Source organism: Amborella trichopoda, chromosome 3 (assembly GCF_054954075.1).
Source record: "Amborella trichopoda isolate Santa Cruz 75 chromosome 3, AtrichopodaSantaCruz75HAP2 v2.0, whole genome shotgun sequence".
Lineage (NCBI taxonomy): Eukaryota > Viridiplantae > Streptophyta > Magnoliopsida > Amborellales > Amborellaceae > Amborella > Amborella trichopoda.
In genome coordinates, this window is record NC_142338.1 from 53,552,191 (window position 1) to 53,579,236 (window position 27,046).

General features: G+C 37.0%; 2 protein-coding genes across 35 annotated transcripts; one reads left to right on the forward strand and one right to left on the reverse strand.

Annotated features, from left to right (window-relative positions):
• Positions 1-6,327: 6,327 nt before the first annotated feature.
• On the forward strand, positions 6,328-16,611 carry LOC18429329 (protein CHROMATIN REMODELING 35). Of its 32 annotated transcripts, none has more exons than XM_020664328.2 (11): positions 6,346-6,558; positions 7,080-7,259; positions 7,349-7,439; positions 7,810-7,918; positions 10,545-10,604; positions 10,716-11,179; positions 11,285-11,425; positions 12,922-13,071; positions 13,577-15,378; positions 15,476-15,538; positions 16,313-16,611. In XM_020664328.2, exons 2-10 carry the CDS (start codon positions 7,228-7,230, stop codon positions 15,477-15,479), a joined length of 2,853 nt encoding a protein of 950 aa, XP_020519987.1. In that variant the 5' UTR covers positions 6,346-6,558; positions 7,080-7,227; the 3' UTR covers positions 15,480-15,538; positions 16,313-16,611. The 32 variants fall into 32 exon arrangements, with proteins under 32 accessions (XP_088717470.1, XP_088717467.1, XP_088717468.1 ...); XM_088861328.1 differs by having other exon boundaries at positions 6,348-6,558; positions 7,080-7,221; XM_088861329.1 differs by having other exon boundaries at positions 6,348-6,558; positions 7,080-7,221; positions 11,288-11,425.
• Positions 16,612-18,187: 1,576 nt separating this feature from the next.
• Positions 18,188-26,602, reverse strand: LOC18429330 (Peptidase C13 family). 3 transcript variants are annotated; one of them, XM_020664563.2, is made up of 11 exons: positions 26,416-26,602; positions 26,072-26,207; positions 25,167-25,208; positions 24,908-25,052; positions 23,453-23,682; positions 23,157-23,214; positions 20,241-20,318; positions 19,689-19,777; positions 19,296-19,377; positions 18,911-19,108; positions 18,188-18,676 (listed from the first exon to the last, which is right to left on the reverse strand). In XM_020664563.2, exons 3-11 carry the CDS (start codon positions 25,190-25,192, stop codon positions 18,539-18,541), a joined length of 1,044 nt encoding a protein of 347 aa, XP_020520222.1. In that variant the 5' UTR covers positions 25,193-25,208; positions 26,072-26,207; positions 26,416-26,602; the 3' UTR covers positions 18,188-18,538. The 3 variants fall into 3 exon arrangements, with proteins under 3 accessions (XP_020520222.1, XP_011621556.1, XP_088717473.1); XM_011623254.3 differs by lacking the exon at positions 26,072-26,207; XM_088861347.1 differs by lacking the exons at positions 18,188-18,676; positions 18,911-19,108; positions 19,296-19,377; ... (1 more) ...; positions 20,241-20,318; positions 26,072-26,207 and adding an exon at positions 21,435-21,584.
• Between the last annotated feature and the right edge of the window lie 444 nt (positions 26,603-27,046).

Consider the following 27,046-nt stretch of genomic DNA (forward strand, 5'->3'; position numbering starts at 1 on the left):
AAAAATTGTTCCTAAGAGGCTCTGCTGTCTCCATGTCTATGTGTCTATCCTCCGTACTTTCTTTCGTTGTTTTCCATATGTAGCATATAATATGTTGTTTTTTTTACATAAGGACTTCACACTTCATTTACTGACTTTATAGATTTTTTATTAGATTTTGATTGATTTTGATTAATGCCTTATAAACTTAAATTTCTTTAGAGACTTGTTTATCCATCCTTGAACTTTAATAACTAGAAGGATACTACACTGAACTTTAGAATACACATTTTTTTTTTGGAAAAATTGCGTGTGCATTTACGTCCAGCATGGCAAGAAGAGTCTTGTTTTTATTCCATCTTGCTTAAAAATATGTTCTCAAATGAAAACCATAATTCTCCTCATCCAAGGATTATATATGTAATAACATGCTTGTGATAGTTTAAATATAGGGACTTTTGTAGATTCGAAATAAAACTGAAGACATGATATAGGTAATAACATGCTTGGAATAGTTTAAATATAGGGACTTTTGTAGATTCGAAATAAAAATGAAGACATGATGTGGGTTATTTGAATTAGTCATTGCTCGACTCTTCGACAGTTTTTAAGTTCTTAGATATACATACATTCTTCTAATTCATTAAAAAAAAAGAGAGAACATATTCATGTTCTGATCATTTTGCGATTCTTGTAGTTCATTAAAAGAAAAGAAAGAACTTATTCATGTTCCAATCATTTTGTGATTCTTGTTGTGTGGTCATGTGCTATTTGGTACCATGCAATGTTTTTGATAATAACTGCTGTCTAAAAGAGTAGCTGTATGTACATGGTTTTGTGTTTTGGTTATCCTTTCTACAAGTTTTACATGTAGGAGGTGCGTTCCCAGCTTGAGAATTTGGTGAGAAATCTTGGCGTCATGTCAAGAATTTTGAACTTGTCATATTAGAATCATGTTTTTTTCATTTAACGTACTGTTCTCTAGCTTGCAGTTTTGATTTTTTCACACCAACCTCCTGAAATTGCTGATAGTTAATGGTGTTTGTGATTTTTCTATATTAGATTTTGTTGTTCTCTACAATAAAAAATAATCATCATTGTTGTCATATATCACCTTCTTCCCCTAACCTAAAAAAGGGAATTGACCAAACTGGACTCCATAACTTATTTTGGAACATTGGTTGTCATTTTTACATCCTTCATCAACTGTTTTTAGCAATTGAACCCATGTTTGCAACTTTTCTTCCGTCATTTCCCTGTGGTAGTCAGGAATCAGAAGTATAGTTGTTTGGACTGGGACTGAGATATTAGCCAGTCTGGGAGGAGGGACATCCAATAGTCAAATGGATTGAGTAAGAACCAAGAAGTGGAGCAGGATTGAGGTTCTAGAGTGGCAGTGCTGCCCTAATTACAAGGTGCCTGCAACTAAGGTCAGAATCTGTTGCTACTTAATTTTAAATCGGTACGGTTGGACTTTGAGTGTCTGTTGATGTCAACTTGGTTTTAAATGAGTAAAGTTGTTATTCAAAGTGGTCAGCATTCGGTTTTGTTGAATTACCCAGAGAGTCCAGTTTGTGGTAAGTGCATAGTCTAGAAGCCTTCTTAGGAGAATAAAATGTTCTGGCAGATCTAAAGCCAAAGAATGACAGGAAAGCACAACTTTATGATTTCTTTGCACTTGGTGCAGTGATCGATCACCATTGTGTTGTAGACTTCTTATATTCTCACAAGAGTGCGCGTCTGGTGAATTGTGTTTTGGACTTCTTTTATTCCTCTTTGTGTTCTTTGAGAGAACACACTCTCTCTGTTGTGCCTTTTTTTTTTTTTCATTTGTTTGTCAAATCGTTATGGTCCTTAAAGGAGCATATTTGAAGAAATAATTTAGCCTGGTAAGATGGTAGGAGGCGCCTCAAGGAACATCTGTTCTCTCCTCCTATTCATCACAATGGGGTTCAAGGCTCCATTTCGATCGTTGGTTATTATTAGCACCTGCGTGAGCCAGGTTCCACTTTAACATTGCCAATGAAAGAAAATTCGGTTTTGGCTGACTTGCCGCCTAGGCACCACCTAGGTGTGGAACCGCCGAGGCGGCATAAAAGGCGGGCGCCTAGGCGCCACCTCGAACAATCTAGCAGATGGAAAATGCTCCTTGGCTATTGGGTAATTTTGTCATCCCCCTTCCTAAAAAAGTGGGGGAAGGGGCATTGCCTCCCAAAACTTTTTTAGTGAGGTTTAGAATGAGGAAAACCTTGAAAAAAACAAGATTTGAAAATTTGTAAAGAGTTCCGAAATTTTTTTCAACCTCCTTGAATGCTCAAAAAATTAAATGATATTCATCTCTAATCTTTTTGAGGCTTGTAGTGGTTGTAAAAGAGGATATTTGGGAACTAAAATTTTCTGGTTTGGGCCGATATCGATTCTATTTCAAGAAGGTTGGTATATTTCAATATTTTTTATTAGGTTATGTATTTCTTTTTGTTCACAATGTACTTATTGTGTTATTTTTTGCTTTTTTTATTTTCTTTTTGATAATTTATGATATATATTTGATATTTTATCATCTATTTGGATTGTTATTTGCCAAAAAAAAGAAAACTATTTCGATTATTTTCCCATTTTCATATTTAGTTTGCGACTTATGATTTGCGAGATATAATGGACATCTCGAGTTGTTTTTTTCTGTTAATGTTGCTTTTGAGTTTTAACCATTACATTTAGAGTTTAAAGTTATGTTCATGTTTGATATGTACTTCTGACTTCTGAATGATACGTTATATATAAAATATATTTATTAAAAAAAAAAATGGCAAGTCTATATATGATAAGAAGGGGGAGGTGTGGGGGGTCCAACAATTTGCCCCCCAATGTAGGTGCTTTGTGCTTTTGTGTCTGGGCGCTGCCTAAGCAGCCGCATCCGACTTCTTGAACATTGAACATTGCAAACTTTGAGTTATGAAGTATATTAGGAACACTTAATTTCAAAAAAACAGAAAAAAACTACTGTACGAGGAGCACTTCACGCTGGATCATCACCTGCTTATTCAGAAAAATAGGACATTGAATCATCTCCTGGAAGCAAATTGGGCTAACAATTTTGTCTATAACAATTTTTGCAGTGTACTTAAGGCATATTGCCTCTCTCTCTAGGGTTGGGATGCGATTCGGGTCAACCATGTGGACCCGATGGGTTGACCCAACTGTATCCGGATCGTCGGGTCAGGATCCATTTGACATTGACCCGAGCCCAGTCAGGTCCAGGTCTGAGTCCGCGCTCTGTACATATACATACATAGATCCATGGCTTATATGGCACCATGATAGTTTTTCCCTAGGAAACCCAGCGCATGGCGTGCTGCCAGTTTAGAAAATTAATGCTCTCAAGTCTAATAAATAATGCATGCACCTAATTCCCCGACATTTGTAGAAGTAGCCGTTCGTAATGACCATAAATTGGTTTGACTTTATCTCTGCACAAGAGGCCAAAGCCGAAATTTGGTGCTAGTAATAACTGAAATCTGAATTTCACATAGCATGAATGAAATATGTTTATTTTGTAACGTCGGGCGGACTTCACATTACAAAGGAGACTTTATACCCTTGCCAGGGAACAGCACACAATAGGAAGCCTGGAAGGGCAATTTACGTAATAACAATAATAATAATTAAATTTGAAAATAATATTCTTCTTCATATTTTTTCATATTTTACACCAACATTTTTTTTTCTTTCCACCAAAATACCTTGAATCCGGTACGCATTTGAGTTTTTTTTTTTTTTTAGGGAAAAAGTTTACATAAGGATGCAACCTTATAAGGTAGAATTATGGATGCACCTAAAAAATCCATTGGAAAAGATAGTTTTAATGTTAAAAAACCCTTTGATTGATCATCTCAACATCGAGATGTATGACCATGAAAAATAAAAAGCATTTTCCAATATATTATCTACATCGTCTATTTTCAAAATTTTCATATGTTTATAGATTTACTTGATTTTAATCATTTTTGAAATTTAAAATTTATAATTAGATATAAAAATAGAATTTGAGATAATCCTAGAACATTTTACATCAAAAGTATATACCATGATAAAATTTGAAGGTGTACCTTACCTCTACAGCTATGGATGCATCCGTGTTCCAACTGCACCCTTTTTTAGAGCTCGGTCACTTGGAGTACTGGGCCCGAGTTCTTTGTGATAGTGTCGGGCCGAACTTCAACTGCCAAGTGAGTTTTGGCAACTTTTTTATTAGAAGTGAGTCGAGCACTTGGAATGTGCCTTGACAACAAGAAAGAATAGCAAAATATCTTATTTCAACTCTTTTTTTATTTTTTATTTTGAGTCAGCCTGGCACTGGCACTTGAAGTGTTGAACTGGAAACTTGCCAAAAAGTCAATTGAGTACTTGGAGTGCTTGCCCAACACTATTATGGAGAAGTCCGTCCGGCACACCAAGTGTCTGCCCTGGTTCTCCAAAACAATTTCAGATGTGGTCACTTAGGGTATTTAAAAGAAAAATAAAAAACTGACAATAAAGAACCATTTGATAAAAAAAAGAAGGAAAAAATAGATAGTATTTTTAAGCTGGGATTGTATACAATGAGACATTTACTTTTATATAAGGTGGTCATATGTACAACCATCAAATTTGAAATTTAATAGCTGGGGTCTGTCACAAAGTTCAAAAATATTTTTTTTTTTGAAATTTGTATTTGGTCAATAAAATAAATGTAGCCATCTAATTTCACATCTAATGGTCAGTGACCACCTTGTACCAAAGATAATTGATCTCGTTGTATACTTTTCCTTTTTAATTTCCATCGCAAAATGTAACAGGGAAATCTAGTTGCACCCTTAACCATAGAATCTAGTTTCACCCTTAACCCTTAACCATTTTTAAAAATAATTAATGGTTTTCAAATGGGTCAATGGGAATAAAAACCTAAACCGGCAGTTAAGTATTGCGCACCAGGCACCAAAAAATAGTATTGCGCTTAGCATTGTGTCAACATTGACATAATAAATCCTAGAAAATAGACCTCTTTGAAGAGCTTACAATCTAATCTTTAAAGAATCCATAATTGTTTAGGTCAAGCCAATTAATTCACAATCCCACATTATCAATCTGGAAATTTACCGGAATATAAATAGGGTGAGGTTTGTATAAAGTGTCAACCTTAAACAATCACAATAAGATGCACCTCAAAAGCTTGTTAAAAGATGCATTTTTAATGCTGAAACTTATATGATGGCCTAAAGATTATATTTTTCACCCACATTATAATTGAAAGCTGCAAAAATAACGCAAATCTATAAACAGTCGAAAATCTTGCCAATGGCAGGCTAGATAATATTATCGAAATGTATTATTTTTAAAAACTTTAATTTTTTTTTCCTTTTATATCTATATATATCGTGGTCAAGATGATCAATTGAAGTACTTTTTTTGCAATAAAACAACCTTTTCCGATAGGTTTTTTAGGTGCACCTTATTTCTATGATATAAGGTGAACACTTTATATAAACTTTTTCTAAATGCATTTAGCTCACCAAGTATTTAATATTTTATCTATTTTCAATTATTTCAGGTCATCATGAAGTGTATTATGAAAGGAGTTTTGAAATTTAATAAATAGTTTAAAAATTGAATAACTAAAGCCTTGGTTTACATAAGGTTGCAACCTTAAATAATGAAAGTATAGTGTACCTCTATACTTTGTCATGAGATGCAATTTTTGTGTCAAAATATCTTGGGATGGTGTGAGAATATATTTTAAGTTCTAATTATAAAATTTTAAACTTTTAAAATAGTTCGAATCAAACGGATCTACAAATACATGAAAATCTCAAAAAATGGACAGTTCAGATAATGTGTCACACGATGTATTATTTTTAGGACTTGAAAAATCTATTTTTTTCTCCATATATCAATATCGAGATGATCAAATAGATATTTTTTCAGCATCAAAACAACTTTTTAATTGTTTTGAAATATTTTAATAAAAAAATTGTTTCATTCGGGCGACTGCATTTCTAAATATGCTGTCCAGAAAGTGTAAAGCATCCATCTTAAAGATGGATGCGAGTAGGTGTTCCATCTAAAAACAATGGAAACTAACGGTCCAAATGTTTTTTTACAAAAATTATTTTTTTAATTTTAAAATTTTAATTTTAATTTTTTTCATATTCATGATCTCCATATTAAAGATTACGTATCCTCAAAAATTAAGTCTTAAAATCGATTTAAAAAATAGATTTATTAAGAGGCCCCATTTCTACATACGCGGGCTTGGCCGCAAAGGCACCTCAATTCTAGCTTCTATATCCCAAAGTGCCCTTTCCTATAACTAATCTTTTACTTTGATGAGTATGGCGCGTCGGAGTCGACCGTGCGCACCCTTGCCTTTCGAAAGCCGGAGAGGGAGAGCTTACCTGTACGCTTTCTTAGGCTCGTCCCCTCTCTCCTGTGCTCGTTAGTGCGCCTACAACCTACCCTTTCTGCTTCCACTCTTTCCCTTCCCAGAACCCCGCGCTGCTCTCGTCGGAGAGAGAAACTCGAATGAAGTACAAGAGTTTCCCTGTAAGTATTCCTTTTGCATTTCCCTGAAGCATTCTATTTTAGGTTTCTTCTAGGCTTAGTTTTCATTTGGCTGATTCTTGCTCAGAGAGAGAGAGACCTTGTTCTAGGTTTGTTGTTCCTTTAAATGGTTATTGAACACTCTTGTTTGAAGATTTAGTATCTGCGAATAGGTTTGTTTTAGCCAGCGAAATTGGACGCCATTTTATTTTTCTCAGTTTTATAAGCAGCAGTTGAGAGCTAGAAGTGGAGAAATTGAACATTTTGTAGCTTGCAGAACTGGTACTTTATGGGTTTCGCTAGCAAGTTTTGAAACACAAAATTTTCCTGGTTTTTGAAAAGGGGATTTGCGGTAAATAAATTTTTTTATTTACCTTTAAAAACAAGTACTTTGGATTGTTCTTACTCAGTGTGTGTGTGTGTGAGAGAGAGAGAGAGAGGTTCATTTTGTTCGATGTAGATACATTTTCTCTTAGTAAATTTCATTGTTTAAAGGGGTTCATTTATGCATGGGTTTCTGCCAGCAAATTTTGGGGGCACATGGAGAAATCAAATATATTGATGATGATGATTATGATGACAACAATGGCGATGATGTTCTAGTTGTCCAGCTATTGGGAGGGGCATTTGCAGGAACAGAGCATGATCACTCGAAATGTGTTTTAGGTCACCATGATCGAATATTATGCGAAGATAGATATAGGGTTGTTCATTTCTTTTTGCATTGCTCCATGCTAGTTGTTGATTTGTAGGAAACGCATATCTAATTGATCATCCATCTGATTCCTTATAGATCCTTAAACAAAGTCAAGAAACAACAGTCCACCTCAGCAATCTGGGTTGTGGAAGCAAAAAATGAGATTCCATACAATGTGGTAATTCATGTATGATATTTTCCTCCATTTTAACTAACTGTTCTTAATAGATTATTACAGATAGTATAAATTGTTACAAATGGGGCCAAAAAAGTATGCATGAGGTGTGAATTTGGTAATTGTCTTTCTTAGTCTAGCTATGATTTATGTGTTATTTCAAGGACTTATATTCTTGTTTCAGAACTATTTTGTAGCACTATGGAAATAACATTGTCGTTAAGCCTTTAATTTAGTGAAATTTTTGTATGCAGCATTAGAGGGCATGAAATTTGCTGAACCTTCAGAATAATTTTTCATGTTCTCATCAATAACTTTTTTCGAATGATGATTCGTGGCATGTTATTGATGAAAGTTATCCTCCCATATTTTCAATCTGCAGTCGCTTGCTGTGAAGGAGATGCTGCATGACGCAATGGGGGTTGACGAATTTGGAGAACCTTCCACACCTAGTACACCTTTTGAGAACTTTGGTCTGCTCAGTTTAAAACGTATGTAATTCTTTTCTGGTTGGATTGTATGTTCTATAACTGATGGTCGTGTTCGATACCATGAACTTCTTGGATTTTGATTGCCTTCTCTTAGCACATGTGCAATACTTTTTACTTGCATGCATTTCTTTTGATGAAGTACAGGATTGTGCAATACTTTTTACTTGCATGTATTACTTTTGGTGTCCTATAGTATTTGTCAACCCTTGTTGATAAAGTACGGTGACAAAAAATTACATCACAATGTTCTTGTATCCCTCATCATGAAAATAAATGTGTTGGTTACTGTTTCATGGAGATAGGAATGCAACTTCGAATTGTTAAATAAAGCTCCAATTTGTTCTTGTTTTAAAGGTAAAATGGTCTTTTTGCCTCTCTTTACTGGGAGAATTTATTCCACATTTTAAAGGATTCTTCTTATTACCTTGTCAGTGATGCTCTCTGATTCTGAATTATTATTATCATTATTTTTATTCATTAACAAAAAAAGGTCATTTACTAAATAGAAGTACAACGAATTGAAAACAAGAAAGAAAAAGTCAAGAGATGTAAAGATAGCATCTCAGAATTCTAACATTAACAGTGTGTCGACATCGAGTCATTCTCGAAGAACCCCTGCATTTCCCCAAGAATATAAATAAAATTTGCATGCTGGGTGTCACAAATGTCAAAGATCTCCAAAAAATTTCATAGTCAACCTTCACAGAATAGATAATTCTTTATGGTCCCATCATATGACATTGAGAAAATTCCCTTCTACTACTAATCAACTTCTTAAATGCAAGGGACAGATCCGTAGACCTGTAAGCAATGCATGGGCCTCTATCAATGTAGAACCATGTATCCCCAATAGACCTGAACAGCTTTTAAGCGTCCTACCTTCTTCATCTCTGAGATCCCGGCGATAGCTACTTGTGCCGAATTACCCTGTGAAAATCCATCAAAAATTTTCTTCATAGAACCCTCCACTGGAGTAGCCCAAGCTGCCTTGGGAGTTAAGCAATGGTGGATGTGAAAAGGCCAAAGTCTTTCAGTCCTTGACCTAATCAATGGCATTGAACCTTGAAATTCTAGTCGAAGCAAAGTCCTATGAGATCACCATATTCCCAATCCTCTCCTTTAGGACCAATTCGTGCATCTTTGATCCCTAACAATATGACTATTTGCTCTTTCCAAATGCACCAAATAATGGCCATAGTGCTCCACTGCCAAAGCACCCGGCCCCTAGGTGTTGCCGTGGAGACATACCTCCCATGATGTCTTCTATAGAAGCTGGGTCACCCACTGCATGTGATATATGCCCATATGGTCATGCATACCTACAATGAACAAGAAGGTGGCTTGCTGTTTCGTCTGCAGCTTGGCATAAAACAGGCATAGTGGGCATCTCCTTATCCCGTCTTTGAAGGCTATCACCTTTCATAATACTCCGGCAGCATGGCAACCATCTGAAAGCTAAAACATGGGGGGGGGAGAGCTTTATATAAATGGCTGTCATCACCTGATAGAATCTTGTAAAATGTTCTAGCAGTAAATAATCTCAATTTTCCCAACTCCGTACCCTCCCTCTCTACCCCTTGGATCGGCACTAAACATCTTTCAACTCATCCAAGAATATTGCAAACTCGTCCATTTCATGATCTCGAAGATCTCTATGAAATTAGGGCACCATGTCACCCTGGCCCTTAACCTTCGGAGACAATCAATCTCTTGGATATTGGGATTAATAGGAATTCTCAATAATGCTGGATATCTAATCCCTGATGCAGTATCCCCTAGACTGTCAAATAGACGTTAATCTGGACCTCAATTGTTGATTAAGCATGTGATCTTCTTTTAAGTGGCTCTTGCATTGATGTATCCTCTCATTAATTAGACTCACAAATTTGTATAGGACTTTTATGTGATGCAATTTTGATGAAAGGTGTGGTTACTTTGCTAATATATGTAGAGTACTGCATGTTAGTTTGCTAATATATATAGAGTAGTGCATGAAATAGTGTTTGTGTTTCGATTGATATTATGTTAAAATAGAGGTTGGTGTTTATGTGTGTGTCTGGGTGGTTCAGTGTGGGTGTAGGGGTGTGCATGTCTCTCTGCCTGTGGGTTTACTTGTGCATATATATTTTCCATGTGTGTGTTGTAGGGGGGTGTGAAACTGTGAATGAATCCAAAACCAATATTTGTTTCTACATCTAGCATTCCTTTCAAGAATCAACAAACTGGAACAGCAAAGGAGAATGAAAGTAATCCCTTGGGATAACAATTTAGTCCTATACATCCAAAAATGCCTGTCAGATGTTCTAAATATCTTTATGGATCCACTATTACTTGGAGCTTAGGAGGGCTATTTTTATTCTTCTTTGCTCACTGATTGTTGAGTTCTCAGATTTTCTATTCAATTTCTAGCTCTGATTGTACAAGTATTTGCTCAAGTTGCAATTTAAATGGTTGTCTATGCAGTAAAATCCAAGGTCTTCTTTGCTGATTCGTCGATTGTAGCCATTTGGCTTTGTGGGATACAGTACAAGTTTTTCTTCTCATGGTTTAGTTTTTGCCTGTTCATTTGGTTGCTTCCCTTAATACCTGCATATTCCTTAGTACTCATATTTTTTATACAAACCAGAGGGTTGCTCTAGACCAAGTAAAAAGATGAGGACATCCACTGAAGATGAAGACTATAATGGTGACACTCAGTTTCTACTGTCTTACCCACAGTACAAATTTGTGCGACCTCACAGATATGCCAAAGGAAATTCTGATCTATCTGATCCATTTGCCTTTGCCAATTTGTTAGGAGGTGTAAAAGATAGCAAATATGGAAGTGTGACTGAAGAACTCAAAGAAGTTTCTATTCAATCCATGAATTTGAAGGAAAAATTGAGAGAAATTTATAATGCCATTGGAAGTCCCCAGAAGAAACTTCACGATCAAAATGTATTTGCTCATGTAAAGGCTAAGGAGCTGAACCAGACATCTCCTCATCTAGGGACCCATCAAAGTGGCCTTCCTATATCTCCTAGATTACTCCAATTTGGTGCTGACAATGTTGTTGTTATTCCTAACGAGGGACGTGGTGGGCAAGATCGTGCGTTAGCCAAAGATGTTATTCTTCTTTCTGATGATGAAGAGGGGTGTGATGGTAATCCACAAGCGCAGGTTTCATTTTGGGCTCTCAATCATGAAATTAAATACCATCAACAGTGCCTAGGACAGTCAGAAAAGGCGCAGTTGTTCTCTAGGGAAACTCAAGATGATCCAGTGAGTTAGTCAACCATTTGTGCAGTCTCTCCTGGTAGTAGGTGGAATATCTTTTATTATCTATTGTTTCAAGTATTATCCATATAAAAATTGATATCCGTTCAGCAGGAAAAAAGTGATCATACAGAGAGTAAGTTTGGAGATGATGCTTTCATGGGTCATGATGAAGATGGTCAGGATGCTGAAGAAGCCGATGAACATGCTGACATTTGGAAGGAAATGACATTGGCTTTGGAGTGTTCAAAGGTATTTTGACGATTGTTTATTTTTTTTTCTGTGTGAGAAAATCTCTATGAGATCGAATGCTGCCTTCATTTTGGTGGTCGGAATGCACAGTCATATTTCTTTTTTGTTGCTTTTTTAATGATTGTTGTGTGACTAGGAGCGTTGCATTTGCTATTGTAATTTTCTTGTTCATTATCATCATCATTAGAGCCTTTTCCCAATTATTTGTTGTAATTTTCTTGTTATCCAGTGAAAATGGTCATGAAATCCCAATCCAAAGGAACACTTAACTAGGCTTCCTTGTTTTCTTCACTGTGGTTTATAATATTTACCTTTTTCACTGTCTTTTTCATTAGTGAATTATATGTAAAGTAGTTTGTGCTTACAAATTGGAAATGTCTTTGCTTCAGTCAAGTTTAGTAGCTGGTTGCTTCAGTCTAAACCATAGAGTGGAAGAGCCCCATTCTTCCATTCCATATTGAATGGAGTTGCATTAAAATATATGGCATTGCATAGTGATATTGTTCTTTTTTCTTTTCTCTGGAATTGCATTTGCTTACGAGAAAATGAAAAAATGCTATGTAGTTAGGCAGACATTTTCCAATTCCCAATAAATTGTGGATTGTCGAGCTTCTGTTATACCCAATCTTTGGGCAGTTCAGCTTAACAAATGTGTTTGGGGCTGTTTCTTCATAGGCATGGGTTTTGCCTCTGTTGTAGTTTTTTGTAGTTTTTCTTTTCCTTTTAATGAATTATTTATGCCTCTAATATTACTTTCAAAGAGGACATTGCAATGCATGCCTGATATCAGTCCAAGAATAGCACAAGAATAGCACAGTAGCTTCCCTAAGTTATGCTCATGGATCCACACGTTCTGAAGGCCGCAGCTGAAATCATCTACAATTTCTAGGCAGGCATCCAAAACCTTCAATTGTTTCTAACCGAATGAAAACCTGAGATTGGAGTTGATCTCAAGCCTCGTATATTACAGGCCTAGAAAAATAATGTCTAAGAACTTTTACATTATGATTCGGGGCTTACATTAGAAATGTGATTCCTGCATATTTATGAGTTGTTGCAAACTCTAGCTTCCCTTCTCACAAGAATTTCCTAGCTTCTATATTTTGTGCACATGGGGATAATCCTTACAATGATTGCTTTAAACCATATATATTGAATGGGAGTTCTTCTTCTGCAGTGGTAATTTGACTGCATGGTTATTCTGTGATTACCTTTTATAGATTCTATGGATCGTTTGAAGCTTTGGTTTGCCTTAAATAATATCTGTTAGTATTTTACTTATCAAAGAAAACACAGTGAGCCACAAGTTATAGGCTCTATTGTCATGCCATAGTGGCCTGATTGTAGTCCTATACTTATGGGGGATTGTTGCAATGAGGCATTGATGGATTTATTAGCTGTGATTTTCGAGACCTCATCTTTTTTCATCAAGTTTGTCATGTTGGTTATCATTTTATCATGGTCATGGAGATTAATCTGTTATGTCTTTTGGGCAGAATACCACTTCAGAGAATGCTGAAGTTAGTGAGGAAAAAGGCGAATGCAATCACTCTTGTACTTTGGAAGATGACTTGGGATATGTTTGCCAATTTTGTGGTGTGGTTCAGAAAAGGATAGAAACGATATTTGACTTTCAGTGGGGGAAGGTATGTCACGGCCTGAATAAGATATTTCATTGTCCTTTCAGTAGCTGAGTTTAGATTTATTGACATGAACATGCTTCAGGTCTCTTGAATATGTATCTTAAACAAACCGACATGAACATGCTTCAAGTCTCTTTGACTCATGTATCGAAAAGTACGCTTGCTGGAAATTCCGGTCAAAACGCCTCTGGTGTAGCCGCCCTCTTGCAAAACAAATCCTAGGACGTTTTCATTTGGACTATTTCATTATAGCAGGAATGTGTGTATGTACACATCATGATGTGGATATTTACTATAGCTGCCGGAAAGTGCAGTAAATCTCCACTGTGGTGTATGCATATCTGGGTGGACATTTTTTCTTGTTAAGAATCCTTAACATTATAATCAGTGTGGAACAGTTATTGCTGCTCTTTCAACTGCTTGTGTGCTTGCTGGAGTTGGGCTTCTTATCATGTTTCAATGCTTTCCATTAACAGACTAAATTATCTTTTCCTATGGTTTTTCTCAGAGTTCAAAGAGTACAAGACTCCCAATTCTTGACTCTCAAAAACCAAAGGGCATCACCGAGAAAACTCAAAGCACTGAACTTCCCAGACTTAGAGATTTCGAGTTAGACCTAACAGGGGATGTAATCTCCATCCATCCAAGGCACATGAATGAGATGAAGCCCCATCAAATCGAGGGATTCAATTTCTTGAGAAAGAACCTCCTGACCGATAAACCAGGTGGATGCATTCTTGCTCATGCCCCAGGGTCTGGAAAAACTTTTTTAATTATCAGTTTCTTACAAAGCTTCTTGGCAAAATATCCCGAAGCCCGGCCATTAATAGTGCTCCCAAAAGGCATTCTTCATACTTGGTTGAAAGAATTCAAGAAGTGGCAGGTCGAGAACATACCCCTCTTTGACATGTATTCTTCGAGCAAGTCAGAAGCTCGTTCTGCTCAATTAGAAGTTCTCAGAATGTGGCAGGATGAGAAGAGTATTTTGTTCTTGGGGTATAAGCAATTTGCGAGCATTGTGTGTGATGACAAAGAAAACACATTAAACACTGCTTGTCAAGATATACTGCTCAAGGTTCCAGGTCTTCTAATCCTCGACGAAGGCCACACGCCAAGGAATAGTGAAACCGATATTCTCCACTCTCTATCCAAAGTGCAGACCCCTAGAAAGGTGGTTTTATCAGGAACACTTTTTCAGAACCATGTTCAGGAAGTTTTCAATATCTTGGACCTTGTGAGACCAAACTACCTGAAAACTGTGAATTCTCGAGCCATAGTTAAGCGTCTCTTGAGTAGGGTCCCACTGTCAGGGGGCTCCAAGAGGAAGTTCAAAGCTCAGGTGGACAAGAATTTTTGTGACTTGATTGAGGATACATTGCAAAGTGAGGATATGGGTGCGAGAACAAGGGTTTTGCAGGATTTGAGGGAGTTAACCGGAAAGGTTCTCCATTACTATAAGGGTGATTTCTTGGATGAGCTACCTGGACTTATAGACTTCACTGTTATGCTGGAGCTAAGTCCAAGGCAAAAAGATGCAATCAATGGACTTCAGAAGCTTGAAACAAAGGGAGAATTCAAGAGAAGAGTTGTTAGTTGTGCTGTTTGTATGCATCCTTCATTGGAGGAGTTATCAAAGGCAGCTGCTGCCTCAAACAAAGGAGGTATTAGTGCTGATTTTAATAAAGCACTAGATGAAATTATAAGTAATTTGAATGTGGATGATGGGGTGAAAACCAAATTTGTTCTCAATATATTATCTCAGAGTGAAGCTACTGGTGAAAAGCTTTTGGTTTTCAGCCAGTACCGCCTTCCTCTGATATTCTTAGAGAGATTGGTTATTACCCGAAAGCGGTGGCTCCCAGGAAGGGAAATATTTCAGATTTCTGGTGACTCGGGTCTTGAAGAGCGGGAAGAATGTATGGAGAAATTCAATAATTCTCCAGATGCTAGGGTCCTGTTTGGTTCGATCAAGGCTTGTGGAGAGGGAATATCTCTAGTTGGTGCAAATAGGGTTATAATTTTGGATGTACATTTGAACCCCTCAGTGACTCGACAAGCAGTGAGTCGAGCGTTTAGACCGGGCCAGAAGAAGAAAGTCTATACATATAGGTTGGTTTCTAATGATTCTGCTGAAAAAGACGACCACTATGCCGCCTTACGTAAGGAGCTGATCTCAAAAGTATGGTTTGAGTGGAGTGGGCTTCATGATGATCAGGCATTCCAGATGGATGAGGTTGATGTCAATGACTGTGATGATGACTTCTTTGAAAATGCTTCATTGAGAGAGATGGTGAAGGCTTTGTATAAGAGGTCGGTATTAGTATGTTCTAGGCGTTAACATGACTCCACCTGTATTTCTCATCTTCCATTTGCTTTTTACATGTCCGTTCTTTTTCTTTTGTCTCAGGTGAAGATTATTCCTGGTGTGCTTCTCTCTCAACTGGGATTGGACCTGCATGAGTTTGCTCAGGTATAACTTCCTTTCTTGTCAGTGTTATTCGGATTGTACTGATTCTTACGTAGTCTTTAAATTTTAATTGGAAAAAGTTTATATAAGGATGCAACTTTATACTGTAGAACTACAGATGCACCTCAAAAATCCATCGGAAAAGGTAGTTTTAATGTTGAAAAACCCTTTGATTGATCATCTCAACATCGAGATGTATGACCATGAAAAATAAAAAGATTTTAAGTCTTAAAAATAGTGCATTTTAGAACATATTATCTACACCGTCCATTTTCAAGATTTTCATATGTTTATTGATCTACTTGATTTTAACCATTTTTTAAATTTAAAATTTTATAATTAGATTTAAAAATAGATTTTGAGATAATCCTAAAAACATTTTACATCAAAATTATATACCATGATAAAATTTGAAGGTGCACCTTACCTCTACAGCTCGGATGCATCCGTATGCCAACTGCACCCATTTTAATTATCTGAAGTTTCGAAGGTTTTCTGGGCATTCTCTGTAATCTCAAACTCCGTAGAACTTAGTTGGACCATGTAAAAAACTTGCATGATGGTTTTTGAACCTGTATTATCAAACACTGATAGAAAAATTTCAAGCCCTTGGAGGAGGACCAAGTTGCTCTTATTTATTTGGAAAATTGCCTTATGCTTTCTTAAGTTTTTATGGACATTTTCATTCCTGATAGAATCGTTGTTTACCGAATTTACATATATCTGCGATTTGATACCATATTGCTGTACTCATTTCTTGAATTGTTTTATTGACAGGTCCAAAAAAATCCTCACATATATATGAGCCCTGGGTTTTTTTCTACAATTTTGTTTTTGTCCATTGGTTATGGCTTTTGCATACAAATTTTGTTGTTTCACTTCAAATACTCTTGCCAATGGGTGGAACGATTGGTACCATTGGAGAATGCCAGGAGGGGAGTGGTTGTTCTGCCATAACTGACTGCAACAGGGGATAGATTTGGTTGCGACAGTGTTCTTAAGTTTTTAATATGTAGATATTGAACGGTCTTGTACATTCAAAAAAAAGAAAAGAAATGTATGTAGAAAAATGTAAATCCTTTCTCCTGTCATTTTTGTGAATGAAAATGAAAGACCCCACCCCCTAGTTTTGCTTGTCATCTTGCAGTCCTAAAGGCCTCAAAGTCCTGAGGGCCTGGGTCATGTGGTACTCCAAGGCTGAATCCATCGCCATTCCTAATGATGGAAGGTTGCAGATTAACTGGTGCGGAGTCCATTGGGACATTCGCCCTGGCATAGTTAATCACCGGCCATCTGTGTGAGGGAACAGATGGTGGATATACAGCTTTGTTGTGCCACTTGCCATAGTATGTCATTGTATATCCTACCTTTCTCCCATACGAGGCAGATCACTGAGCCAATGGGCCACCCTGAGTTTTTGGTCTGTAAGAACTGAATTAATTGAAAAATATGGGAGTAAAACAACTCGAAGTGTCTACCCAGAGGAAATTGGGGAGACGCCTATGCCTTGTTAAAGACACCTCTTTGTAACAAATGAGGCTAGAAGCCTTTGCAAGGTGAAGAAGAAACTCTCTTTGTAAGAAATGTCATTTCAAAAAATGCAGATAATCACGCAACTAGCCGTGAGAGTAGAGTTGTATATTGAATCGCTAAATTACACGTTGATTGTAAAAAAATTTCAACTCCCAAGTAGGATTAATTTGATAAATTCATGCATTTTAGAAAATCATAGAGCTTCTCCTATGCAAGAAAGAATGTCCCAGTGATCAATGTTTCAAAGCATTGGATCCACTGTATTCCATTTCAGGGCTTGTACATGGATTGGACACAATTGGACTTAAATTTAGAGAAAGTACGAGTGTGGTTTATATAAGTTGTCTAACTTAAACAATCTGAGTGAGGCACCTTTAAATTTTGTTAAAAAAGATGCAATTGCAGTGTCTGATACTCTTACAATGGCGTAAAAATCTAACTTCATCCCTAATTGTGAAATTTAGAAATGGGTGGTCTTGATACTTTGTTACAAGATGCAATATTTTCATGACTAGAAATCTTTTTTTTCCGGTATTCATATATTTCAAGGTCGAGATAATCAATTTCAGAGTTTTTTTTTTACGTTGCAACAACCTTTCCAAGAGGATTTTTGAGGTGCACCGTGCTTCAATGGTATATAACATTGATACCTTATATAAGCTTTTTTCAGAAAGTACACTGTAATCATAAGATTCATAAGATTAAGAGATAACCGGAGTCAGTAGCTCCGTCATCGTCCATTAACAAGAACACTCATGAAGAAAATGGGACCCACCAGAAGAGAATCTAATTGTGGGCCTCACTCCATCACGATTTATCATTCCTTAGACTATACTCATAACCTACGTCCCCTTGCACGTCTCCCCGCATCTAGTTAGCCAAGCAATCGTCAATACATATCCATGGTGCAAAATACGGTTCACATCCATGATTAAATTGTAAAGATTTTTTGCATTTTTATTCATCCATTTCTCAAAGATTTTATGAACCACTGAGGGTTTTTGGAGGAAGCCTGGCATCATCGAGAAATTATTAGAGTTCGCGGGACTTCCTGTCCAACCAAAACGCCCATGTTTTCGGATAAGCAAAAGTAATCACCAAAAAGTTCAGTGATGGAAATTTGACCAGTTCATAAAATCTGTAACATTATCGAAAAAACTGATATGTTATACAATGTTATCCTCATTTTCCATTAATTTTGTCACTATCAGTTCTAAAGAACGACATAAACTACAACAAAATTAAAGAACTGTTTGATAGGGTCAGGCGGTACAAACATTCGTGCCGTTAACATTCTGAGTTGAATCGATAGCACAAGCCTGGAAATTCTCTCATTACCGAAAAATATATTCAAGGAAACAATGAGAATTGAAAGGCGTGAAGGTCAAGACTTGGGGCAGGTCATTTCCAGATAACAGTTTGTTACTCCCCATCTCACTCCTGCATGCATGGAAAGTACAGGATGCCTTGCTAACTCAAAACCCAAGAAGAGATGACAGCCACCAATGCCATGGCAAGCAATCCGTAATTCACAAATGCATCCGTATCCTCTACCATGTCCAACAAAGCCTTCCACTGCCCCATTAAGTGATTGTTACCTGGTTTAACCTGCATATATTTGACCAGTTATAACCACCCAAGAATCAGGCAAATGATAGGCTAAGCCTTTAATAAGACACCCAAATTTCAGGAATAGAAACTAACCACCCATCAAAGAAAACCATATATAGAAAGAAACAGTAACTGACCTCCCCATGAAACAAACAATGAACACCCAAGATGAAGAAACAGAAACCAAGTTTCCCATCAAAAAACCATTAAGCAAAAGCAACAGTAACTTACCTCTTTAACGGAGTATTTTGTTTCAATAGAGGCATCAGAGGTTCTCAGCTCTTGTTGCTCAGCTTGATCAGTAGATTGGTCTGAGGATGGCATCTGAATATGGGGTGTTTCATACTTTGTCTTACCCGAGAAGGCATGATAGGCAGAGTCTACGTGGGTCATTTCCATGACTGAACCAAAGAAGTTTGTGACAGGTACCTATGAATGTAAGACACACTAATCTCAAATTCCATGCTTGAGATTCCAGAAAAATATATCACTAAATCTTTCCAGAAATACTCTTCCATTAGGGGTCGGAGTAGTTTATACTCCATTAACCCAGCAACTACAATTGGGCATCTGGTTGGTGTTTTATGAACACAAGGAGATGGAAAGAGGTCTGTACCTGGTCCAGGGGACGTTTATATAGATCCATTCGATAGTATGCAGTTGACATCAATAAATTTGGGTTGTAAGAATTGAAAAGGCTGTGGAAGAAACAAAAAAACAAATTGAAGTTCATAAATTGAATCATAAAAGTAATGAATAACTGCAAATTGCTCAATTTGCTGAGTGCCTAGATTGGACAGAGAAGGCATACCAGAACTGCAATTTTAGTAGATAAGAGAATATAGAGATTCACAGCAACTTTCACAGATGCCAAAATTTATGCCATGATGTTCATTATTTTTGCCACTAAAACATTTATGCATGGTGCATGCCTCAACCAATAGCAATGCTTCTTGCAGTTACTGCAAAAGTTAATTAGATCCAAATGACCTCAAATTTTAAACTCTACCTGCTCAGCGAGGCATTGTCATACATATTTAGCCTCTCAAAAAATGCAAGCGTGTAGAAAGTGAACCGGTCCACAACAGAAACACCAACCTGAATGGAACATGGTGTGAGCCACGGAAAGTAATGACAACTCCATGCAATAAATTCACATAGAATCTCAACCCGCAGCCCTCATTGACAATAGTAAGTAAATAATATAAGCCAATATATAAGAGAGAAATGATATTATAATATAATGGTCCATAGAAATATTATAGTCCATTAGGTCATCGCCTACCTTGAAAATGATGGATGATGATGGAGAGAATGGGACCCAATAAAACAAAACAGAAACATAATGGTCGGTCACCACTCTCTCTGCATCAACATCCAATATTTCATTGCACATTGATGGCCCAAGGGACTATGGTTTTCTCATAGTGGACTGAATAATGGTATAAGGGCCGTAACCCAGTTATGGTCCCGCTTGCGCAGGGGGACTGAATAATGGTATACTTTTCCAAAATAGAAACTCATACAGAAATTTCGTGGGAAGAAAGAGCCTCTGGCTTACATCAGAGTCCAGGTGATGGGAGTACGAATTTTCTCCCTTCAGACTACTCCCTATAGCTAAAACACCTGGAGAATAAAGCTGCAGCAAAGACAAATAACTGAGTAGAGAAAATGATAGTTCAGCTTTGAAATCCATGCAGATTACATAAATAAACATCAGGCTACGGCTACAGTGACTTAAATTTATTTGTTCAATCAATGAGATGTTGTATAAAAACAAACATGTAGGGGGAGATGATATTAGAATTTAATGGTTTATGGAAAACCTATGGTCCAAAGGTTATCACCAACCTCAATGAAGTTGATGCTGATTTGGAGAACCTCTTAGTCCCCCTCCAAACCTACAGCACGCCTGGTGTGGCCAGAGACAAACTATTGTGCTTGACATCTTTGGGACTATGCACAGTGTCTTCTTTCTACAATCATATCAGAGGTGACAATGCCTCCTTTTCACTGGCCAGAAGGAGATGGTTACCCCCAGTTCCCCCAAAAGTCCAACTGTTCAGTTGGTTAGCATTAACAAAAGTCCTTACAAAATTACAATGGATCAACTCCAAAGACATGATTTCCCACTGCCCAGTAGATGTATCATGCGCAAGGAAAGTGAAGAAAATGTGGATCATCAATTACTATGTTGCCTCCTTGAGGCACACCTGTGGTGGTTCCTCTTTCAACTATTCGAGGAAGAGTGGGTGACACCCGAAACCATTCAGCAGCTGTTCCAGCCTTCCAGGCATACCTCTTGTCCCCATGTCCCCAGACAGAGCCTACTACTAGGGAAGCACTTTTACACTCTTTTGGAATGTACGGCTCAAGCACAATTGGAGAATTTCCAATAATAAAGGAAGGTCACTTGACACAGTCAAGGATAATATCAAGTCAAGGTGATTGAATGGACAAAATTTTGGAAACTATTCAAAGGCTACAGCTCTGTTGAGTTCTAGGTCTTCTCACGGTTGAATTGGTAGATCCTCCCATTGGACCTTCCCAGAACAGGGTACTAAGTTGAACTTTAATGTGTGCTCCTTTGGAAACCCAGGTGCAGTGGGTGTGGGGGAATTGTTAGAGGATAGCAGTGGTGCTACCCTGCTATCTTTCTCAGGTCCTGTAGGCACAGCACCTCAACTATGGCTGAACCACTGTTTGACCATAGGTGGGGCCACACTCTAGTAGTTAAAGGAGATTTCGAAAATACCATAAATTAGGTGAACCATTCCTCTCAGTGTCTCTGGCGCTTGGACCAGTTTTGAAGAAACTTTCTGGCTGAGTGGGGCCACCCATACCTCTTTCAACCACACGCAGCATGAGGCTAACAGTGTAGCAGACATACTTGTCATAGTCCACCCTGAGTAAAGCACAGCAATTTTGTAAAAGCAGCCCGTCCTCCTGTTTCAGTGGTTTTCTTTTGTGTTTTTGTTGTTTTAGTTGTTTTCCCCCCACAAAATTTTATACAAAGCAGTGTACAACCAGTTATTAGGTTCTGGCATGGGTAAGGTTTATATAAGGTGCTCTCCTCATACTATAGAAGTAATGCGCACCTCTAAATTTTGTCTAGAGATATAGTTCCAGTGTCAGAAACCTTATGATGGCTTGAAATCTATTTGTATCCCAAGCTATGAAATTTGAAATTTCAAAAATTTCAAGTATTTGTAGATTTGTTCAATCTACAAGTACTTGAAAATATAGAAAATAGACTGTCTAGATAACTTGTGATAAGATGCACTATTTTTAAGACTTGAAATTCTTCTTTTTTTTCTTCATATCCATCCATATTGAGGTCGAGATGATCGATTGGAGGGTTTTCCAGCATCGGAACACTCTCTTCTAGAGGATTTTGGAGGTGCACCTTACTTCAATAGTATAAAGTTGACACCGTATATATATATATATATATATATATATATATATATATATATATATATATATAGGAAGAGACTACAAAACACCTATGAGCGAAAATGAACAGTATTTTTGCCCATAGGCTTGGCGTCGTCCGATTTTTTCGGAAGACGTGGATTAAAGATTGTCATGGATTTAGCATGTCCGTGGCGGTCTGTCACGGACATAGCAAGGTCCGGGCAGTATGTCATGGACATAGCAAGTCCGTGACGGGATCTTTTTCATGCAAATTTGAAGCAAAAAATATGGGGGGACCGTAGGTCCGTGGTGGTTTTTACTCAAAACCGTCACAGACATAGCATGTTTGTGACGGGGGCGAAGCACTGTAGCACTTCGCCTATAGGCGTTTTTACGACTTTGCCATATATATGCATATATAAAAACCTACTTGAAGACACATTTATTTGCTAGGACATTTTTATATGAAACTTCAAACTACTTCTTCCAGCATAGACTATATATTATAACATAAATCCATTTTATGATGCCAAAAACAGATCATATTCTAGGGAATGAGGATCATCCCATTAGTTTTAAAACATCAAGCAAAGAAAACATGAGGATGTGAAGAAATTCTTAGAAAGAGAAATATAAGGGCCATGAGAAAGAAAACATGAGAATGTGAAGAAATTATGAAAGTGAGAAATGCAAGGACCTAAAAGGATCATTGAAACCTCTTGAAAGTATACTTGAAAAATATTTAAAAACTGTTGAAGTTTCTGCCAGATTTCTTTTAGTTAGAATTCAACAAGATCTTTTCTAAATACCAAAATAAAAAAGTGCAAGAACTGTAAACAACTGACTGAGAAGATAAATTTTTATGACTGAAATGTCATTATGTAACTCATCAAAGTATACAATAACAAATAAAAATCCAAATCTAAATCCATATCATTAGCTTACAAATCTGTGGCAATACAGTTTTGGATGCAAAACAAGCTCTAAGGAAGCTTCTTCTCTCTGAAATAGAAAGAAGTTTATGTGTAACCATACAGAGGAAAAAGAACAGGAATCATACCCGAGAAAAGAGAGTAGCAGCCTGACAAGTGTCCACCATTATCAACAACTCCTTGAATCTAAAATACAAGCAAAATGTCAATAAGGAGCCTGCCCCACAAAAACAAAAAAAACATATTATAAAGTATAAGAACAAAAACTAACATTACTTAACAAAAAACTTGTTACTGTTGTCATCTCCCATATGACCATAAAAAACTCTACAGTAAATGCATGAAAGTCCCCTCCAGAAGAAAGAACATAAGTGACTAAATCAGGAAGAGGGGCACATGGAAATATGAAACAATATCTTCATACCTGCCCTTCTCTCTCATCTGTTCTATTGCATCGGCCAAATCCTGACTCTGAATCTCTTCTGAGTCCTGAAATTTAAGAAACTCATCTCCCCCATGCCCTGTCATGTAAAGAAGAATATGGCTTCCTTCATCACTTAAAAGACGCTTTGATCTTGGAACAGCAGTTTCGTGGCGCCCTGTCAAGACACGTAAGAAGTTCTCCACAGTTACTTCGTAGCCTCGATAGTCTACCTGCAAATTAAAATACATGACGATCAATCTGAAATTAATAGAACAGAGATAATGAATGGAAAATGTCCATCAACCAAGAAAAAATGGATAAACTCATAATACAATTCATAGAAAGATACATGAATTACAGGTGCAAGTCATTTGCTTATAAATGGTGGCCAACTTAAATTTGTAAGGGAAGCAAATGTCACTGATGGTTATTGTCCAGAGCAAATCTAAGAATTTATCTCTTTTTTTATTTCCATATATTTTCATATTATTTAACTATCATAACCCAAAGTGTTTCCCCTAAATAACCAACAAATCACAGGAAATATCATCATCATCATCCAAGCCTTATCCCAACTATTTGGGGTTGGCAACACGAATTCTATTCCGCCATTCTGCTCCATCAATGGCAAATGACAGTAAATATCTGTTCAGAAAAACTGCAACAGATAAACCAATTGCATGAAGACTATTGATCCCATTATCTGGCAACACAACTTATTTTTGTTGGGATCAGTGCCATGGTTTCTAGGCTTTTAGTAATAATGCTCAATAGTAATATCTCTATACAGCTCATGGGTTTCAATTCAAGCGTGAAGCAACAAAAGCAGATGGTAATAGTAGTAGCAGTATCAATAACAAGTAGATTTCTTTTCTTTTACTGAAAAATATACTCTACAAGTGGGAGACTGATAAGGCACCAACCTGCAGCATGTGTCATCAAAGTGTTCAAGAATTAATAAGAATAGGTGATTTGGCAGGTAAGATAAGATCCAACTAATTAGAGGCTTAGTGCCGTAGGAGAACTCCTCAAACAAATGTTACTTAAATTGTTAAAATGGTTAGGGCGTTATTAGGGTAAGACCAGAACGTTACCCTTCAGACCACGTGCAAGGTTCCATCCATTTTCAGGAATAATAATTAAACAAAATATATATTAATTGATTATCATAGAACACAAACTAACGTTCTCTGTATGACATAAAAACATTGAAAAGAAGTGAATCCAAATTTCAACATCACCTTCTTGTGTACCCACTTCTATATTAAAAAATATATATATCTTTTTGGTTTTAAAAACAATGGTGGCTCATGGTAGTTCAGAATCAGATGAAGCTACTGAAGGGATCCAATTACTTCAAAGTTAAGGTTCTGGTCGGCCATAACTGAGAAACATTGGCCAGTATGCTCTAGTTTTAAAAAAAAATTTCCAAATACAATATGTGAAAATACTCACCTCAACATTGTCACCGTAAAGATTCAGCTGATGATTCTCATTATTGAAAACTTGCGCAGGATAACTATTCCTAGTATTGCAAGCCATATCATCTGCCAGCATAAGTATTATCCTCTCATCGGGTATGCCTAACCTTTTCACAGTTCTGTGAACAATAATAATGCAACACTTTCACTAGATAATAATGAAAGGCTTCATTAAATCATTTAATAGGATCTACGATGAAAAAAAACCAATAATATGGTTAAGATTTTCTTACCGGTACAAAGAAAGAGTATTGGCCATATGCCTATAGTTAAACCTGGAAGAAAATCACCATCTCAGGTCAAACACCAAGGCTATTAGGAAGATGAAACATGAACAATATATAATCGAACAATGTCCTCAACAAGGTATATTGTGTGCATCGTACAATAGAATTTCAAATTTACAAATCAGTAAATCAATGCTCAGCTAGTTAGAGCGTGAGTAACTTGGACTCAGCAGGCTGCCGGGTCTGGAACCAAAAAACATGGGGACCAGTCGAGGCCATCTGGTTCCCAATATTTTATCATTTCTCTTTGCATTAGGCAGAGTATCTGACAGACTCAGTCAAGTCCGAGTTTCCCGCCTCGGGCTCCAGATCCTAACAAGTCCCCACTGAAGTCCTTGTTTTAAACTAAACCCCTGTACATCTTATCGTATCTGTATTTGATGTTCACAATATAGTGAAATTAAATCATTATCACGACTTCCTACATAGTATTTGAGCTGCTTCAGCTTTACAAAGGTATTCTAGTTTCATACCAATTTGTGTGTAGATCTTAGAAGTCTTGTAGGAGCAACTAGCAAGAATATGACTTGGAGGCAAGGCAGTGAATGACCATTTTAAAATACCTAAATTAATTAAGCATGTAGTTCTAATGCATAAGCAGACTCCTATAGAAATTTATTGATGTAAAAAAAATAAAACCAGAAAAAAACAAAAATTAATTTGCATCATTTATCAAAGGCCTTCTTAATACTCCCATCCATCCACTCATAATGGTGGAAACTAAGGACTTGAATAACTGGAATTCCTATTTTCAAAACAGCATCAGTTTTCAATCCTTTTTTTTGATGGATTAAGAAACATAGATAAAAATTCCAACAATGTAGACTAACAAATTATGCAGAGTACATTACCATTGCTTTTCAGTTAAAAAACTTCAGTATCGAATTTCAATCTCCACTTTTTCAAGCAACATCCTCCACATAAATCCGTCTTTTGTTCTATTAGTGCCCAATCAAGCACAACTGATCCCATTTCCAAGCGATTTCCCTTTATGAATTGTTCATCAATTCGACCAAATCAAGCGATAAATAAAAATTAAAATGGAAAAAAAAAACATGAAAATGCTACATAATCCACCATATTAACTTGGAAATGCAGTATCCCACATCAAAATCAACGAAAAATCAAGAAAGAACTAGGATCGTATTGAAATGCCGCCAGAGAGAGAGAGAGAGAGAGAGAGAGATGGGTTTACCAGAAGCGGGAGGTGCAAACCAAGACGGCCCAATTGTTGGTGTGCATGTTGGTGGAAGACGAAGAAAAAGAAAAAGACGACTCGAAGGAAGCATTTGCAGAGAAGAAAAGTAGATAGAGAAACAGGTGAGAGAATTTAGTGATCTTTTTCGCCTCATATTTCCTCCCCTCCATTTCTGTTCTTCCACTTCTCGCCCCAGGTGACCTCTTTTACCTTTTGAACTCGAGAGGAATCTGTCACCCCTTTTTCTGCGTACTTACGATCTCTCACATCTCACAGTGGAAAGGGATGTGTACACTGCTGATAAAGCTCTTACTCCGTCCAATTCATAAATGGATTGTGATGGAGACAGGACGGACGTAAAGTTGGGCCCCCTTCTTCTATCTAATAGCCATTTACCCTATAATTGGACGATGATGACACACAGGTTATAGCAGTTGCTTTTCTACTACCATAGACAAAATCGACAAATTTTTTAGTTCCTAACTGTAACAAAGTCTATGACCTTTCTTATTTTGGGATGTTTAATGGAACCAATTTCTTGGTAAATAGCTTGCATGCTAAATCAAGGTTTGAAAATTGGGCCGGATGGAATCGCCAGATCCGGATGAATCGTGGAGCCCGTGTACTG